Consider the following 19,592-nt stretch of genomic DNA (forward strand, 5'->3'; position numbering starts at 1 on the left):
TCCCTTGTCTGAGGTTTCTCCTTGACTTCTTGCTGCTCCATATCAGGGATACCTAAACAAAATAGATGCAGACTTGCGGAGGGAAGATTACATTCACGACACGTGCACAGAGCGTGCCCCCTGGCTCTGTGTCTGCGCTTCCTGTTAGTCAATCAACGGTGGGCTGGTGACTGGTGGGATAGAGGGGGCGAGGTCTACCTGTGTGTAACCGTTCTGACGTACAAGATTAATAAAGAGCTGTTTGACAGCCGCCCGCCTAAGGAGCTTCTTCGCAGCCATTACAATATAGTTATTAAAAAAGTCAGCGAGAGAGAAACCCGACCCGAACGTAATGATTGTCATTTAGTGCCCGACCGTCGGGTTCTGACTCGGGCTCCTGCTTAAGATCCTCTACTGTGACCTGCATCTGTACCAGCTGGTTCAGGCCGTCTGTCTGCGCGGACACGCGCACACACGGGAGGATCAGTTTTAACCGAAGGCAGACCCTCCTCCAAAACCATCAGAACCAGAAAAGCTAAACGTCACTCTATCAGAACCTCCCTGAGCCGAGGAGCCCCCACTTTCCCTAAAAACATCTGGGAATGTGTGACCGTCAGTGAACAACAGGATTAGTGAAAATAGATTTAATAATGAAGTTGCACATTACACAAAGAGGAATGCATGAAAAGATGAGGCTGGAGGAGGAGATGAAATTCTGTAATAATATCAATACAAATACGTGTTTTTCCCTGCAGGACGGGAGACGGTACAAAATCAATGCATCTCTATTACTGTGCGGGAATAAATTCTCAGAGTTTTGCGGGTGCGGGCGGGATTGGTCAGAAATTCGGCCGGCACGGGCGGGATGAAGAAAATAGTCCCGCGCAGGACTCTATCCCGGCCTTCAGGCAGTAACACAAACTCATTTCCAGCTGCCTACAACCCCACCTGAGATGCAGGTGATGCCTCTGGGAAGACTCAGCTTCATCACTGCTGACGCTTCAATAAGACCTTCATCCAGTTCACCGTAGAACAGGTTTCAGGCTCCACCCCCTACATGTCACCCCCAGAACTGCGTTCCTGGAAAAACCCTGAGATCAAACGCAAAGCAACACGAGGAATGAGAGCGGCGCCCTGTGCTGACCCCCTCCCAGCCCACCGGGGTCGTTCGCCTGGGGAGAATCAAACACCTGGCATTTGTCACCGCACATCCCCTGCTGTACCCCCTCCTACACAGACACACACTGGATGATTAAACCTTAAAGACCCGCCCACAAAAACACGGGTTCTGTTCAAGTCACGACTCTTCCAGAAAGAGATCCACAAAAGAGAAGCAGCGCCGCCCAACAGGAAACCGCTCAAACGCAGGGCTGGGGGTCTTTCATGGCCGACACTAAACCCTTTTCCTCTTTGAAAGGCTGAAAAGATGAAAGTGCAGCTCCTGTCATTCACAGCCGTGCCCCCCCCTCTCCACTCAGGTGTTGTAAAACCATAAATCTCTGTCACTATTTAACTCTAAAAGAGCCACTTTTATGGGACGCTGCTCCTTCAAACGTGCAGACCAGCCAAATGTCAATGAGAGAACGACAGAAAGGGAATTTCTCCGCCCCCCCCTGAAGGTGCAGCCATGGGGGGGGGGCACAAGGATAAAAATGTTCTGTGAACCCCGCAAACAAATTCGATCAACATCTTTTTTTGGGACAAACACGCCAGCAGCTGATCTCCTGCTGGTTTTATTGCTGGCGACCCCTTTGTCCCTTCAGAACACCCAGCCCCCCCCAGAGCAGTGCAGACCCCCCATTAAAGAGGGCCCTCTTCCTGCTGCTTCTTTGATATCATAGCACCTCCACGGCCAGCGGACCACCAACAATCCTCCTTTCTGCTTCCTGAACAGCCAGTCTAACAGGTTTCCACTGAATCAATAATGTTTCATGTACTCACGTCTGACTTGATGGACTGGTCCTCCATGTCGGAGTCGTTGCGCTCCCCCGCCTCCTGGAATGGAGGGGCACAACTCCTCCTGTGCTCCGGCTCGTCGCCATCTGCTTTATATTTGCTGAAACCCGTCTGCAGTCTGTCCTTTAAACGCCTCTTATCCGAATGCGGAGCGTCTGAGCCCGACACCGGCTTCCCTGATGAGTCCAGAAATCCCTTCTTGCGTTTTTTGGTCATGGGGTCGTTGCCGTCCGGGGCAGGCGGACGCTTGTTAGCCCCCGGGCCGTGCAACACGCCCTCACTGCGGTGGTCCTTGCAGAACGTTTTGGGCTCTTTAAATCCCATCTTAGGATTGCTGTCTCTAAGTGGCTGGTTCTCTTTGGGTTTCCGTGAAGATTCTTTGGGGACTTTGCTGGTTTCCCAGCCGGAGTCTCTGAAGGCACTTTTGGGCTCTTTTAAGTCTTTAGGAGCCTTGACTTTCTGGTCCTTGGAGGGTTTGTGGAGTTTGGGGAAGCTGCTGCTGCTGGTGGTTGAAGAGGTGGTGAGGAGGGTCAAACCACTTCCTTTGGAGCCGTCCTGCTGATCAATAGCAAACAAAATAAATAAATATCAGGAGGAAAATAAAGCATCCAATAAAAGACGATTGCATTCGTTTGTTTCATGCTGGTGGCTCAAAATGTCCATGCAGACAAAATATCCTCTACATGTGCAAACATCATTCAGAAGAGCCAAGAATTTGAGAAAAATAACTGAGTTACTGAAGCTTTAAGCAGGATTGGGGCTGAAGGAAGAAAGAAATGCCTCCTTGGGTCAAAGGGCAAACATAATGGGGCAAAGGCACGAGCTTTCAGACAAACTTCTGTTCCTTAGTGAAAATCTTTGGAGCACAAAATGTAACTTTTTTTGAGCCACTGTGTTCAGGAAGACAAAAGCTGCTTTTCAACAGAAACACTTGCTGAACATTAAAAGTGCTGCAGTGAAAGGAGGAAAATCACCGGCTGGAACGACGGGGGCCATTTGTTACCGGCTCTTCCCTCCAGCACCACTGTCCCAGTTTCATATGAGCAGTAAAGCCATTAAGGCAGTCTAGACGACAATGTCCTGCTACAGATCCGCCCCGCCACCACAAAAGCCTCCGTCGGTCTGTTGACGGGCGACCCTGAGGGCCGGCAGGATGTAAAGCTGCTCATTCTTCACCTCCTCGTAGCCCAGAGTGGCAAAGAGGTTTTAGATGATCCGTCAGGGAGCGCGGGAAAAACCCCTCAATCCTCCAGTTCATCAGAGAGACCCCTTCAAACTAACAAACGAACCGTTCACTGACAGGTGCCAAAGCGGAGTTTCCATCGACACATCCAGGTTTATGTGCATCGCAGTCCTGAGTTGGCCGTTTCAGGAGACGGATGACGTTAGATTTACTGCAAAAGTATTCGTAAAAAGGGGTTCGTACTTGTAATAGCGGATTTGTGTTTGTCTGTACTTAGATCGGAAAAGTCTGTGGGTCCAGACCGAGTCCTTCAATTTGGTCTGGATCGAGTCCTGAACCTTTGGTCTGTACCTAGACTCCCGTCTATCAGATATTTCTGATTCGAACAGGAACTTGAAAGCAAAACCACATGACGAAAGATCTCTTCAGTCATTGGCCAGGAATGACGAGGGCGGGGCAAAGCAACCAGAGGCAGACATAGTAGAAGCCATGCTATCCTGGTCGGGATAAATCACGGATTCAAACTTTATACCGTACAGACCAAAGGTTTGGACACACCTTCTCATTCACATGAATGGGAAGGTGTGTCCAAACCTTTGGTCTGTATTTCTCTGACCGATTTTAAACGTCTGTATTAACGTCAGGTTCAACACTTTTACTTTGGTCCGGTGGAGTCGTGCTGCAGGGCGGTTACTGAGGAGACGACGGCTAAGAAGGAATCACTGATACGTGTTCTTGACATATAGATTGTTGGGGAAACAGTGAGAAGCGATGTGGATCACGTTAGAAGTTGTTCTGATGAGCCTGAATTCATCCAATCGCCTTTCAATGAGTTGCTGCAGTTCCTGGTCTCAGACAGAGTCCGCTTGGGTGAATTCAGACTGAACATTCATTCCAGTATAATGGTGGAAACAAAATCTGGTTCACTCCAAGTGTCCAGTCTGAAGACAGCCTGAGATTTGTGTGTCTGTGAAAGATTGTCTGTAGAAAAGAACCTGTTTGTACCTGTGATGAACTGTTTCGTAACCAGGAACAAATTGTCCGTCCGAAAAAATGTTTAGTCCGTGTGTGAAACGTCACGCGCACACACGAGCACACACATTGAACTATGACAATCACAAAAACCCAAGACACAAGTACGATTCTTTAGCTTCTCAATGAATCAACCAATCAGCAGCCTCTCACTGGGTACCAATCGCTGCGCATGCATCTGCATGAATCCATGCCAGCACAGACAAACGTTTCTTCCAACACAAAGGAGTCAAGATAAAATGGTGAAAGATATCAGAATTTTCTGAAACTAATACCAAACAGCACTTCTTTTTTCAGTTGCATCATGAAATACATCAATTATTAACACATTTTTTGGCATTTCCTTTAGTGAAATCTCTGGAATCCACCGTCAAAAGATGAACTTTGGCTTAAGAACGTGAAGCGCTATCCAGAAGAGAAAATGAGGCAGCAGTGCTTCACACATCTCTGTGAGGTGATGGGATTTCTAGTACATCTAGCTCTGAACGTCTTGTGTGTTATTTGGAGACATAAAGGGCTTGTAGGCCAGTCAATGCAGTCAGAGTCAAAGGCTGTCATTCAGGACTGTTTTTTCTTTCTATTTTACTCTAGAAGTTACCAAGTTGCCAAGTCAAAATGTGAAAAGAAGCATTTTCAACCAGGACTTCTATCCTCACCGCAGCAGGTTTGGACAGCTATTACAGAGCTGGCACAACAGGAAGGATGAAACTTGAATTAATTGGTAACGAGGGGAAAAGCTGTTGAACCCTCTGTGTTCATCAGTGGGGGGGGGCTCTCTGATTACTGTGCAGTGGGGCTGAACCGGTAATGATGAAAACAAAGGGATGAGAGGTAAGAGTGTGACCTCCTGCTCCACAAGCAATTCATCCCATACGCCGTTTAGACTGGAAACCGCTTCCATGTGAATCAGGCCTCCCCTAACCCACCTCCTAACCCACCTCCTAACTGACTCAGTTTAAAGACAATGACAACACTAAACAGAAAGGCAGGCTTATTCTAACGCATCTCAAAATGTGAGCTTCCCAGGATAACGACTTAGCTAAACGCTCAGTAAGGTCGCTCCTTTCATCATTTTTTATGTGTTTTTTATAATCTTCATTCCTCACAAAACCCCAAAGTTGTATTTTGATCCATTAACGCATTTCTGAGAATTCCTCTAAAAACTCTGCTCTCTGAGCACCAGCCCCTCCCAAGCCTGAAAATGAGTGGGTTCTCACATTGTGACGTCACAAAGTGAGGAACCGCTCCTTCCAGGAAGAGTCTGCTGCCAGCTCCGCCCCCAGGCTAACAGACACGCCCACTTTCTCAATGGAGCTAGCGGTGATCTGCTAAACGCTTTCCTTTTAGATGAACATCCATCTTTGTAAAAGTTTGGATGTTGTTTGTTTTCATGGGAGAAACACAGAAACGCTGCCGAGGCCGACTCTAGCATGATGTCATGAAATGGGTGGGACCTACAAGGAGAGAAAGGCGGAGCCTCAGAGATTGAGTCGTCTTACTTCTACTACGGGCATGGTGTGGGTGACAGGTCAGAGTGCACCTGATTTTTACACTTTTTGCCCCCCCCAAACCCAGCGCACTGGTCAAGTGGCCCGTTAGTGCTGTTTGTGTGATAAGTGAACACACCTGCGTGAAATGAGAAAATCTGTGAAGTCTGAGTGGGCGTCTTTCAGGCTCTCCTGTATCACATCTACGAGTCGATTGACGCACCTTAATGATGACTTGAGTGTGGCGTGAGGACGCCGTACGACAGCATTACTCACACGTCACAAGTAAGGGTCAATGGCCTTCAAAGTGTGCCTCAGGCGTTAATTTCTGATAATGCACACTTCGAAGGTCATTAACCCGCTTATACCACTGTAACTTAAAAAATAAATAAATATTCAACCAGTTTTTATTCTTGTTTTTTTTATTGATTTGGATCGTTTTTTTCACAAAAAGCGGAGTATTTGTTATGGGCGCATTGTCACGTAACGTGACACGCCGCACTGGCGCTGCAGTCAAGATTCGACTATCTAAATCGATATCTATGCTGATGATCTCCATGTGTTCAATAAAGCATCAGTTCACCTCCATCCGCTCGTTTTTGTCCAGATGATGAAGCTAAAGTTTGTTTTAAAGGAGCCGGCGCAGTGATACAGAAGCCATGTGACCGGAACTTCTTTTTTAGGCGTGCATCACTTTTTATTCCACACCCAGCAGCCAATCAGAATCGAGTATTCACCTGGACCATGCTATAAGCGCATGTAACTCACATTAGCCTAACTACACGGTCCACCAACCACACGCATGACAATCGTTCCATTTTCAAGACGTGCCTTGGGTTGGCCGTTCCAGCTTCTAGAGAACTACAAGCACACATGAAGCCCCTCCACAGGCGTGGGTCGACCCCCATTCAGGGGTCTGGGCATAAAAACAAAAACCCCTCCAGCTGTGGGCTGTACCTGGCACTGACACAGACCTTTGATCCATGGGCGGGCTTGCTCTTCTTTGGGTCGGACAGAGAGGACGTCAGCGAACTGTTGGGAAGCGTCGGCAGCTTGAGGTGCTGGCTGAACAGCGAGGTCGAGCCTTCCTGCATCACCATCACCTGCTGAGACCAAAGTAACCAGCCAACGTGAGCAGAGACACGACAAAAGCTCAAATCAACGGTGGGCTAAAAAGAGTTCAGATGACTCAAAGGTTCCTGAACGTCTGTAGTGTTGAAGAATGTGGAAAAACATGCACATGTGAGCTTACAAGGCTGCTAAAGATCTTACTTTGGATTCTTCTGAACCACGTTTCTGAGGATCCCGTTGCTGTAAATGAGGAAGAAAAGACAGAAGTCATCCTTTTTCCTAGCTTACTCATCAAACGGTCACATGCTGTTGTGCTGTTCACCAAAAAACTAAGATTCTCTCTACTGGTCGGTCGACTAAACAGATGTAGAGAAACAAGCCTCGACTCCCAAGGCGGTTCTGGTTCTTCCTCTAGTGTTTCACACAAACATCCAGGACTGGACCAAAGCTTAGATGGACGTCCACGGCCTCCTCAGCCGTCATACAGATCAGTGTTTGACTTTTATAGAGGTTGGTTTCGTTTGGCCAAAACTCCCACCAACATTCATCGGTTGTTCCAGTGGAACATGGATGTAATAAACAGACTTAAACGTTTTTGAAGATAAGATTCGGAGACAAAGGTTACGTCTCAGCACGCTTTATGTCGATTCTTGAGCCTTTCCTAAGGCAGAGTCAGGGGTGCGGGGCAAAATAAACAGAGGGCACTTAACTCTGGCCATAAAAATTCCAACACAAGACAACAGGACTCCTCCCTTTGGGGTCAACAGACGGAGGTCTCGGCCAAGCAAACATGGAACAATAGAAGCTTCATGCAATTCAAAGAGCTGGCACAATTTTCCTGACAAAACGGCTTATGATAGTTTGATTCCACAAGAGTGAAATGATGCAGCTGTACTTTTACAGACCAGGTAGGAAGCGACGAGGGTCTTATGACCTCAGCGTTTGTGGTCACCTCAGCTAGGAACAGGTTAAAAAGGTTTTGGATTTTAGGAAAATGTGTAGTACACATGGTCCCTAAAAGAATATCCTTTAGGATCTAAAGCTTAGTTTGGTACCAGAGACCCGCTCTGACACGGGTGTCCCTCGATGCTACGTACACATCGGACACGTGTGGCGTGTCCAGAGCGTGACAAACGGCCACCCTTGACTTTCAGCAGATGCTGTTCACACTGGACTGTTGCTGCCTGACACCGGCGCGTGTCTCACCGAGTCTTCATGTGAAATATCAAAGCGGTGTAAATCTGGCGAGTTGCGCTCCAGGCTTTTTCTTTCACATCTCTATTCCGATAAATGAAAGACTTGATGTCATAGAACTGCAGCCGGGCACAAATCGCAGTTAAACATTTCTCCTTCATGGTCGATTTCAATTCCAAACCTCAGTGTTTTTTTAAAGAACACCATCCATACATCACCACCAAACCTGTCTGGTCAAAGTTCAACTGGTTTAACTTTCAACGCACATTTAATGGCTGCATGTTTTGTACGTAGAGCTTAAAAACGGCCGTGCATGAAAGCGAGACTGTGGAACGCCGAAGCCGAAAACATGCATATGTGTAACATGCATATACGCGGCTTTACATAGACTTTTCTTTGGAAGCGGCTGCCTGAACGTGTTTCTGAGCCCGATGTGAACGTAGAATCAGAACCAGCTGGGACGGACCCGATGCCTGGAGCAGGACTAAAACTGTGAAGCCGAAGCAGCAAAGATCTGGAACAATCTTTCTCATATTAGACAAATTTTACTTTTACTTCAGTCCAGACTTTTTTTTTTTTTTTTTTAGCTCAGTGTAGGGCTAGGAAATATGGCCAAAACTAAAATTTAACTTTTTAGATTAGTTTCCTTTGTCTCCCTTTACTTTCTTTAACAAAGGTTATAAATGACAGAATATATTTAAATGAACTTTTCTATTTTACCATCTTCTTTGAAAGTTGGCCTGAATACAAAAAAACAATTAAATAAATAAATGAGTTTTGGTTTTGCATGACTTTTTAAAGTTTAAAAATGTTGTTCAGCATTTTTCAAGCACTAGCAGCTACGCGCTAACACAGATGAGCGGCGACCTTTGATGACGTCATCGAGCGGCAGTAACGTCTGAATTTGAAGGAAACATCTTTCCCATATCTCTTTGCTTGGAGGGATAAATGTAGGGGTAGGGAGAAGTCGTCCGGGCCTTAGTCTTATGTTTTCTCTTTTTGCTTACAGTGATTGTTAACTTTCATATTTAAAATGTGGTTTTATCACTTTAGGTACAATAGTTTTTGATGAGCTTTTATTTAGTCTTTTTCCTGTGTTGTGCTTTCAATTAACCTCTGCAGGTTGTTTTTCATTTTTAAAGCAGTCGTCTTGAAATCGAGTCGTGACAGCGAGTTGCCATGACTCAATTTGAAGACGACATGACCTGGATGACCGGGAACCTTCACCGACATTTCAAGCCGGTCCATGAAATCGCCTTTTTAAGGATCAGCGTTCGCACCCCTCCAGCCTTCAGCAGCTTCCTTCGAAACTCCTCTGTTGGGTTGTTGAAGGTGAGCTTCTCGCAGCGAAGGTGATTCACCGGTGGATGGCCGTCCAAGTGCAGAAAAAGGTCGTAGTCGAAGCGAACTTTCTTCGGTTCTTCCTAAGGACGGGCATAGAGTCACCAGAACAGAGAGAACGCGTCAGAAGTAAAGTAAAACGTGGCTCCGTGACACTAAACATGCAGCATTGCCTCCTGCATCACATGAGGAAACTGTTCAGCTACAGAATCATCTCTTTTGCTTTGCTTTCAGCGTCAATCATTTTCTTCAAATGTTTTTAAGACTCACAGAAATTGGTCAGATGTTTTGGATCTAATAAAAACGACAGGTGGTTGGCAGGAGTAGCAGCCCCAGAGCTTAAACAGTGCTCATAAAAAAACGCTCTGTCTCTTACTTTCTCCATCAGACATGATGTCACACTTACACACTCCTACAATTACAGCACAGCTGCTGTTTTGGACATGTGTTTGCAGTTTCTGTGAGAAACTCTTGTGTTTGGTGAAGAAGAAAAAGATCTGGTGTGACAGCTGGTTCACATGCATGTCTGTCCCGTTAGCTTTGGGGACATCCGTTTGGTAAACAGTGAAGACATCAACGTCTCCATCCTTGAAATAAAAAGAGTTTAAAAAAAGTAATAAGATGAACAAAATGTTTGCATGTATTGAACTAAACAGATCAATACAACCACAAGGTTCCACAGCTCATTTATAGGCTAGTTTTTTTGGACCCGGAGGAGCATCTGACATTAGAACCAAAGCCAGTTCACACATGTGAGCTTTTAAAATCACTATTAAAACTGGGTCAAACCAGGCTAACGACGACCGCCAAAGGTGCTGGTGACCTACAGGTTGGTGGAGATTAGACTTGTGTTTGTGGAGGAAGAGGAGGAAAGAGTGTTTGTAGACAGCCAGAGAAAAAGAAAGAAAGGCAGAAGAAGAAGCTTTGAATGAGGAGACGTCAACATGAAAACTAGTGGGTCGAGATGGTTGAAAGGTGGATCTGCTGTGTTCAAGAGACCAGATGGGAAAAGAGGAAAACTTATGGATTGCAAGCAGATGTTTGATCATCAGTGGATGAAAAAGAGGAACTGAGGAGGATAAAACTAAGACTGTTTTCCGACTGGACATGTTTGGTTCCCTCAAAGTGAACCAGAGTTCGTTTCCCCAGATAATCTGGGACAAAGTTTCAGTCTGAATACACCCTTTGAAGATCTGATGAATCAGGAATACGATGGAGAACAGAGGAGAAGAGATGACTGTGGAGCTGGAAGAAGCAAAGATCAGCGAGGATGAAGAGTAGAAAGACAGTTGGAGGTCTGGAAGAGTTTAGGAGAGGAGGAAGAAGAGTTTCTGACTGTTGAACAAGATCTTGGAGAAGATGAGGAGGAATGGAGGAGAAATGTTCTGGTTCCATTTTGAAGAAGAAGAAAGGAGATGAGCAGAGAAACTACAGATGAGCCGCAAGGAATTATGGGAAAGAGGAGTGGATGCCAGACTGAGGTCAGAGGAACAACAGTTTGGTTTCCTGCAGAGAAAGAGAAGCAAGGATGTTTGCTTTGAGGAGGTTTCTGGAGAAGGTCAGAGAAGGTCAGGAGGAGCTGAATGGTGTCTTTGTAGATCTAGAGGACAGGATCCAGAGAGAGGAGCTGTGGTTTGGAGGAGGAGGAGGAGGAGGAGGAGGTGGTCTGGAGTGACAGAGAAGGTTGGAATTGTTCAGAGCTGGAAGACAGCAGTGAGATGTTTGTAGGTGAGGAAGAGGAGTTGAAGGAGGAGGGACTGCTCTGTCTAGTTTACTATGATGATGGACAGACTGACAGAAGAGGTAAGACAGGAATCTCTGTGGATCATGATGTTTGCAGATGATGATGTGATCAGTAGTGAGAGCAGGAAGCAGGTGGAGGAACATCTAGAGAGGTGGAGGTTTGATCAGGAATGAAGCTGAAGCAGAACAGAGCATCTGTGTGTGAATGAGAGGATCTGAAGAGGAAGGTGGGGTTACAGGGAGCAGAAGGTGGAGAAGGTGGAGGACTTTGGGTCAACAGTCCTGAACAACAGAAAGTGTAAGAAAGAGGTGGAGAGGCGTCTGCAAGCAGGTTGGAACGGGTGGAGGAAGGTTTCAGGTCTGATGTGTGACCAAAGAGAGTCATCCAGAATGAAAGGAAAAGTGAAGAAGACTGTGGGGAGATGTTGTTGGTTCAGAGACTCTGATGCAGAGACAGGAGGCGGAGCTTAAGACGCTGAGGTTCTCTGTGGGACCAGGATGGATCAGGAATGAATCTACCAGAGGATCAGGAATGAATCCACCAGAGGAACAGGAATGAATCCACCAGAGGATCAGGAATGAATCCACCAGTGGATCAGGAATGAATCCACCAGGATGGATCAGGAATGAATCCACCAGAGGATCAGGAATGAATCTACCAGAGGATCAGGAATGAATCCACCAGAGGATCAGGAATGAATCCACCAGAGGATCAGGAATGAATCCACCAGAGGAACAGGAATGAATCCACCAGGATGGATCAGGAATGAATCCACCAGGATGGATCAGGAATGAATCCACCAGGATGGATCAGGAATGAATCCACCAGGATGGATCAGGAATGAATCCACCAGGATGGATCAGGAATGAATCCACCAGGATGGAACAGGAATGAATCCACCACGATGGATCAGGAATGAATCTACCAGAGGATCAGGAATGAATCTACCAGAGGATCAGGAATGAATCTACCAGAGGATCAGGAATGAATCTACCAGAGGATCAGGAATGAATCTACCAGAGGATCAGGAATGAATCCACCAGAGGATCAGGAATGAATCCACCAGAGGATCAGGAATGAATCCACCAGAGGATCAGGAATGAACCCACCAGAGGATCAGGAATGAATCCACCAGAGGATCAGGAATGAATCCACCAGAGGAACAGGAATGAATCCACCAGAGGATCAGGAATGAATCCACCAGAGGATCAGGAATGAATCCACCAGAGGATCAGGAATGAATCCACCAGAGGATCAGGAATGAATCCACCAGAGGAACAGGAATGAATCCACCAGGATGGATCAGGAATGAATCCACCAGGATGGATCAGGAATGAATCCACCAGGATGGATCAGGAATGAATCCACCAGGATGGATCAGGAATGAATCCACCAGAGGATCAGGAATGAATCCACCAGAGGATCAGGAATGAATCCACCAGAGGATCAGGAATGAATCCACCAGAGGATCAGGAATGAATCCACCAGAGGATCAGGAATGAATCTACCAGAGGATCAGGAATGAATCTACCAGAGGATCAGGAATGAATCCACCAGAGGATCAGGAATGAATCCACCAGAGGATCAGGAATGAATCCACCAGAGGATCAGGAATGAATCCACCAGAGGATCAGGAATGAATCCACCAGAGGAACAGGAATGAATCCACCAGGATGGATCAGGAATGAATCCACCAGGATGGATCAGGAATGAATCCACCAGGATGGATCAGGAATGAATCCACCAGAGGATCAGGAATGAATCCACCAGAGGATCAGGAATGAATCCACCAGAGGATCAGGAATGAATCCACCAGAGGATCAGGAATGAATCTACCAGAGGATCAGGAATGAATCTACCAGAGGATCAGGAATGAATCCACCAGAGGATCAGGAATGAATCCACCAGAGGATCAGGAATGAATCCACCAGAGGAACAGGAATGAATCCACCAGGATGGATCAGGAATGAATCCACCAGGATGGATCAGGAATGAATCCACCAGGATGGATCAGGAATGAATCCACCAGGATGGATCAGGAATGAATCCACCAGGATGGATCAGGAATGAATCCACCAGGATGGATCAGGAATGAATCCACCAGGATGGATCAGGAATGAATCCACCAGGATGGAACAGTAATGAATCCACCACGATGGATCAGGAATGAATCTACCAGAGGATCAGGAATGAATCTACTAGAGGATCAGGAATGAATCTACCAGAGGATCAGGAATGAATCCACCAGAGGATCAGGAATGAATCCACCAGAGGATCAGGAATGAATCCACCAGAGGATCAGGAATGAATCCACCAGAGGATCAGGAATGAATCCACCAGAGGATCAGGAATGAATCCACCAGAGGAACAGGAATGAATCCACCAGAGGATCAGGAATGAATCCACCAGAGGATCAGGAATGAATCCACCAGAGGATCAGGAATGAATCCACCAGAGGATCAGGAATGAATCCACCAGGATGGATCAGGAATGAATCCACCAGGATGGATCAGGAATGAATCCACCAGGATGGATCAGGAATGAATCCACCAGGATGGAACAGGAATGAATCCACCACGATGGATCAGGAATGAATCCACCACGATGGATCAGGAATGAATCTACCAGAGGATCAGGAATGAATCTACCAGAGGATCAGGAATGAATCTACCAGAGGGTCAGGAATGAATCCACCAGAGGATCAGGAATCCACCAGAGGATCAGGAATGAATCCACCAGAGGATCAGGAATGAATCCACCAGAGGATCAGGAATGAATCCACCAGAGGATTGAATCCACCAGAGGATCAGGAATGAATCCACCAGAGGATCAGGAATGAATCCACCAGAGGATCAGGAATGAATCCACCAGAGGATCAGGAATGAATCCACCAGGATGGATCAGGAATGAATCCACCAGGATGGATCAGGAATGAATCCACCAGGATGGATCAGGAATGAATCCACCAGGATGGATCAGGAATGAATCCACCAGGATGGATCAGGAATGAATCCACCAGAGGAACAGGAATGAATCCACCACGATGGATCAGGAATGAATCCACCAGGATGGATCAGGAATGAATCTACCAGGGGATCAGGAATGAATCCACCAGAGGATCAGGAATGAATCCACCAGAGGATCAGGAATGAATCCACCAGAGGATCAGGAATGAATCCACCAGAGGAACAGGAATGAATCCACCAGAGGATCAGGAATGAATCCACCAGAGGATCAGGAATGAATCCACCAGAGGAACAGATCATAGATGTTCTGGAGATCAGTGAAGGGAAGCAGGTGGAGACGTTTGGACAGGTTGGGAAGAGGAACAGTGAAGACAATAAACTAAGTGAGATTTTTATAAACTCACTGATGAGCAAACCCTCTGTTCATATTTTTCCTCTAGAACATTTCAACTCAGTTTGTCCAGTAGCCTGAAAACGTGTGTAACCTGAGTTCTTTTAAGCAAGTAAAAATATAACTGCTGCTCTAAACACTGAAGAACCCACAGGGTCAACTTTGCTCTTTTGTGTTTTGTTTATTTTTGTATTTTAAAGTTTTTATGGTGTTAATTGCTGCTTCACAAAGTGAACAAACAAAAATCAAATTTGGTTAGTTAACTTCAAAAGCCCAGAAGAAAATGGTTGTTTCTCCAGGGTATAAAAAAAAAAAAAACTTCTCCGAATCCAAGTTCCTATTGAACTAAAAGAAACAAACACATAAATCCCAACAGTAAAAACGGTGTTTGCCGTGGCTACGCTGCTGTTAATGGATGAGAATGAAGGTACCTTGCTTTTGAAGTAAACTTCAATGGGCAGAATAAAGCCAGCATATCCAGACTCCTCCACTTTGTACGGCGGATCCTTGCAGACTGAAACAAAAAAAGGTTTTTCCATTTAAACAAAACATAAAACCATAAAGAATCCTTTAAACGTTCTTTCTTTGTTGAGGAACAGAGACTTGTACTGAAAGCAAACCAGTAGAACAGCAAGCAGATTGTACTGATATTTACTGTTATTCATGTTAAAAGAGGAATAACTAGCTGTTTTTCTTCTTTTACAAATATTTAACATTCCTTTTGCTTATATATATATATATATATATATATATATATATATATATATATATATATATATATATATATATATATATATATATAGTAAAGAAGCTTTTGATTTATTTTATTTGTGGGTGAATTTGCAGCTTCTGTCCTCTGGAGACCTTGTTAGCTCTCTCTCCCATCGATGCTCTGCGGTCCAAATGTAAAAAGCTTTGGTTTAAAACCTAAAAGTGAGGAGCAGGTGAGGACTTCCTGTGCCTCGGTCTGCTGGGACTCTGAAGACAAACAATCTGTGCCGCAGCTGCAGGCTTTTCTCTGGAGGAAAGGTGTTTGTCAGACTTTATCCCCGTTGACGACAGTAAAAATAAAAAAAACTGAGCCCACCGACTCCAAAAAGAGACAATAGAAGCCAGCATCAGCTTTAACAAAACCTTGTTTTGATTTGAAGCTCTGAAGTTCTCATTTGTGGACCATTTGCTTGAATTTCTGATGCTGAACCAAACTATATTTCACTTCTACAAGACACACATTTAGAAACAAAACAGCAACAGGTGTCTGTAAACTGGGCCCCTAAGTTTTCTGATGAAATAAACAACCCAGAACAACCACTTTATACCCCAAAAAGATGCTGCATGTTTCTGTCTATTAAGTTTGGACGGTGGACGGAGTTCAGCATTTTGGATGCCCTCCCTCATCAGCGTAAATCCTAGCCGACGCCCCTCTTAAACCCTGACCCTAGCCATGACCCCAGAAGTGAGGAGTCGTTAGGGCCAGCTTTAGGGTCTCCACTATGACTATTGGTCCTGACAAGGTCAAGGATTTGCTCAAAATTGGTACTAAGAAGGATAAAGGGTGGTGACCCCGTCCCAACACCGCCCCCAAAGCTAACGTTTGGGTTTCACTCCGTGGGTCGGAAATTTAAAGAAAAAATGGTTGTTTCTGCTGAATGAATCAAAGCAAAAGGAATTTGGTAAGACGACAAATCGATTAATACTTATTGAACCGGGCGTGTTGTTCTGGTATTTCCAGACTGAAATAAAAGACTAAATTTAGTTTGTAAAATGTTATCAATATAGGTGCACTCATTCACTGGCAGTGTAGATAATACTCAGATGGAAATGTTGATTCACACTAACCTTTATACCAATAACAACCTTTTCATTAAAATATTCAACAACATTATCATTTCCAATAAAAATGTCAGATTATTGTGTGAAATGACAGATCTATGCATTTAGCTGAGTTCAGGTTTTTAATTAGAAACGTGATCAAGTCCAAGTAAAACGATGCAACAGCTAAAACAGCTTAAGCTACACCGCTAACTAGAAACTAGAGCTAGGCACGCTAACACACTAATCACACAACAACACATTATTGTCTGTATTTTAACACACTTTTGTGTGTTTCTTGCTTGAATCTTTAAATTGACTGTAAAAATCTTTCATGCAGAATACATGCAGACTGTTGAGCCTCTATAGGTGGAGCAGATCTTTATTCTGTAGCAGCAGAGACGTTTTCATTCGTGCTTTACAGGATTATTTGCAGCTTATGACACAATAAAAACTCAACAGAAAACTACAGTTCAGTGTGAAGAATATCCAAGCTGTGACGGGATTTTGGCGGATACTGTTTTACAGGAACACTTGTCACTGAAGACGGACGGTTTCTGCCGATGCAGATACTGAATGTGCAAAAAGGATAAGGCTGCACCACACGAGGAAAACTTGAGATTTGCGATATTAGTGATCAATAAGCGATGACGATATAATTTGCAGTTTATGAACAAAAACACAATTTCCATTTCAATGCAACAGTTTAATTCTAAATAAGAGTCAACATAACTTAAGTTATACCCCAAATGATCCTCGTCTACATGGGAGGCAAACATCTAACATAAAAAAGCTACAAAATGAAGAAATAAATACAGCGCTACGTCCGATTGGTCAACACCGTGGAGGCGTCCGTCCCATTGGTCATAGACATAAAGGAATGTATTTATTTATTTAAGCTTTATTTAATAGGGACAGTGCACATTAATGAACATCTACCAAACAATGATAGGCGTAAACATGCTGGATTATAGCAATGATGCTAATTTGCATCCATAGTCCCTAGGCAGGAAACATAAAACAGGACAAAACAAAAGACAGAATCACAGATAAAATAAGAACACAAGAAGGTGGTACATTATGAGAGTTAAGTCAGTGGCTACAGGACTGGTTTGCTTTCAGCCACTGCTTGAGCTGTGTTTTGAAGGTCTGTAATGTTTGACACTCCCTGATGTACAGTGGAAGACTGTTCCAGAGTTTACTGGCCTTTACAGAGAGAGCGTTTTGTCCAAAGGCTGTTTTTCTGTATGGAACCTCACAGTCCCCCCGAGACGAGGCCCTAGTCCTGAGAGCGCTGTGAGCCCTTTTTTTTAAAAAAGTCAGACATGGGAGGCGGAGCAAGTCCATGTAACACCTTGTACATCAAACAAGCAAATTTAAAATTTTTAAAATTCTCAAAGCTTAACAACTTGTACTTTTTCAAGATATTACAGACATGGAATGACATTGGTTTTCTATATAAGACCTTAAGGGATTTTTTATAAAGTGATTCTATGGTTTTGTTCGTATTTACACCCGTCAAGGACCAACATGTAATACAGTATTCAATATGTGATAGTATCATTGAATGCAAAAACATTCTAGCAGCTCCAAGTGTTATGAATGGTCGTATTTGTTTAAAATTATTCAAATTGAATTTTACTGTATTCAATATTTTTTTAATATGGCTCTTGAAGCTTAGAGTTGAATCAAGAGTCACACCAAGATACTTAAATTTAGAGACAATTTCCAGTTCCTGTCCTTCCAAAAATATACCTGAATGCTTGATGTCCAATGGTTGCTTGGTGAACATCATACAAACAGTTTTAGTTGTATTTAACAATAAGCAAGATTTAGAAAGCCATTCATTTACAGGAACCAGAGCTGAGGTAAGAATAGAGGCTGCTTCTTGGATATTTTTTGCGCTAGTGAAGATGACAGCATCATCTGCATACATTTGAAATTCAACATTACCACATGTGTTTGGCAGATCATTAATATACATAGAAAACAATAAAGGCCCAAGTATTGATCCCTGTGGTAGACCAACAGGGACATCTAAGAAAGTTGATTTAACACTGTTAATACAAACATTGCCAAGTTTACCATGCGACTTGTTCGCTGTGGCGACCCCTGATGGGAGAAGCCGAAAGAGGAAGAAGAAGAATACAAACACTGTTTTCTGAATTCTAGATATGATTTTATCCACTGAATTGCATCCATAGAAAAGTTGAAGTATGTTAATTTAGACAAAAGAATCTCATGATTCACTGTGTCAAATGCCTTTTTTAGATCGAGAAATACAGCGCCGACGCAAGGATTAGAATCCAACATGTTTGATCTTTTCTATAAATAGACAGTTTGCAAACTCTGTTGAATGATGTTCACGAAAACCAAATTGCATTGGATGTAAAAGAGAATGGCCTTTATTTAAATGCTCATTTATCAGTTTTGTTACCCACTTCTCAGCAACTTTAGAGACCACAGGAAGGATACTGATCGGCCGATAATTGCCTATGTTTGAACTATCACCAGATTTAAAAATTGGGGTGACAGTAGCCATTTTCCAAGACAATGGCACACATTTTTGCTTAAATAATAAATTGACCATATGTGTTATTGGTAGAAGTAAGGATTCTTTGCATGGTTTGATGATATTTGTGTCCAGCCCATGGACATCCTTGGCTTTAGAATTTTTTAATGAGCCAATAATTTTAGCAACATCCAGCTCTGTGATTTCTTTTAGAGAAAAAACAGGTTCTGCAGGATCAATAGGTCTGGCAGTCAGAGTAGGTTCTTGAAACATTTCTGTTATCTCCCTAACTGAGTTAATGAAAAAATGGTTAAATTCGATAGTTAGAACAGTTGGATTGATTTCCATTACATTGTTAATTGTGAGCTCAATATTTTTGTTTGAGTCATTCACTTCTTTGCCAATTAATTTATTAAGATTCGTTAAATACTTCAAGCTGCCATGAGATTGTTTTGGAACATTTAAGGTAACCATTTATTGCAATTTTTGGAGTCTATTACGAAATCCATATTTCAAAACTATATTTAGGTGGATTCTCTGGACAGTTCTAAACAAAAACAAAGACGTGAGACTCAGCTCTACACTTATGCGCCCCCTCAGAAAGCATTGCTGATTCTGCTATAGCTCAGGTGGTCAAGGGTTCAAATACCAGCAGGCTTGACAGTCATTGATGGGAAGACGCTTCACCATCACTGGCTCTCAACTGTCTGAAACCTGTGAAAAGCTTTGAATAGGAGCATCTGCTAAATGTAAGATAACACAATGTAAATGTTATTCTGCAGCTTCTGTGAACCAAAGCAGAACTGCTTTGGTTTGTTTTTTACAGTGAATGACACGTTAGTAAAGCAGTCAGGCTTTGGCGTGAAATGATGCAGGCTTGGACACAAGCTGCACCTCTAAACATGAGTCAGCAGGCTTGCATGA

The 19,592-nt window shown here is 44.0% G+C and overlaps 1 protein-coding gene across 8 annotated transcripts in view; it reads right to left on the minus strand.

Annotated features, from left to right (window-relative positions):
• mllt3 (MLLT3 super elongation complex subunit) overlaps nt 1-19,592 on the minus strand; it is a 41,527-nt gene that overhangs the window by 9,226 nt on the left and 12,709 nt on the right. Inside the window, exons 3-8 of one of the 8 annotated variants that reach the window (XM_078936583.1) lie at nt 14,776-14,858; nt 9,183-9,326; nt 6,910-6,948; nt 6,612-6,743; nt 2,054-2,493; nt 1,921-1,996 (exon numbers count right to left, since the gene is read on the minus strand). In XM_078936583.1, the coding sequence (XP_078792709.1) occupies nt 1,921-1,996; nt 2,054-2,493; nt 6,612-6,743; nt 6,910-6,948; nt 9,183-9,326; nt 14,776-14,858 (914 nt within the window). Of the gene's footprint in view, nt 1-1,920; nt 2,494-6,611; nt 6,744-6,909; nt 6,949-9,182; nt 9,327-14,775; nt 14,859-19,592 lie in introns of all 8 variants that reach the window. The other 7 variants (XM_023966205.2, XM_023966207.2, XM_023966206.2 and 4 more) reach the window with 7 other exon arrangements.

The sequence above is a fragment of the Oryzias latipes genome, chromosome 18, assembly GCF_053564925.1.
Source record: "Oryzias latipes strain Hd-rR chromosome 18, Olatipes_Hd-rR_3.1".
Taxonomy (NCBI): Eukaryota; Metazoa; Chordata; class Actinopteri; order Beloniformes; family Adrianichthyidae; genus Oryzias; species Oryzias latipes.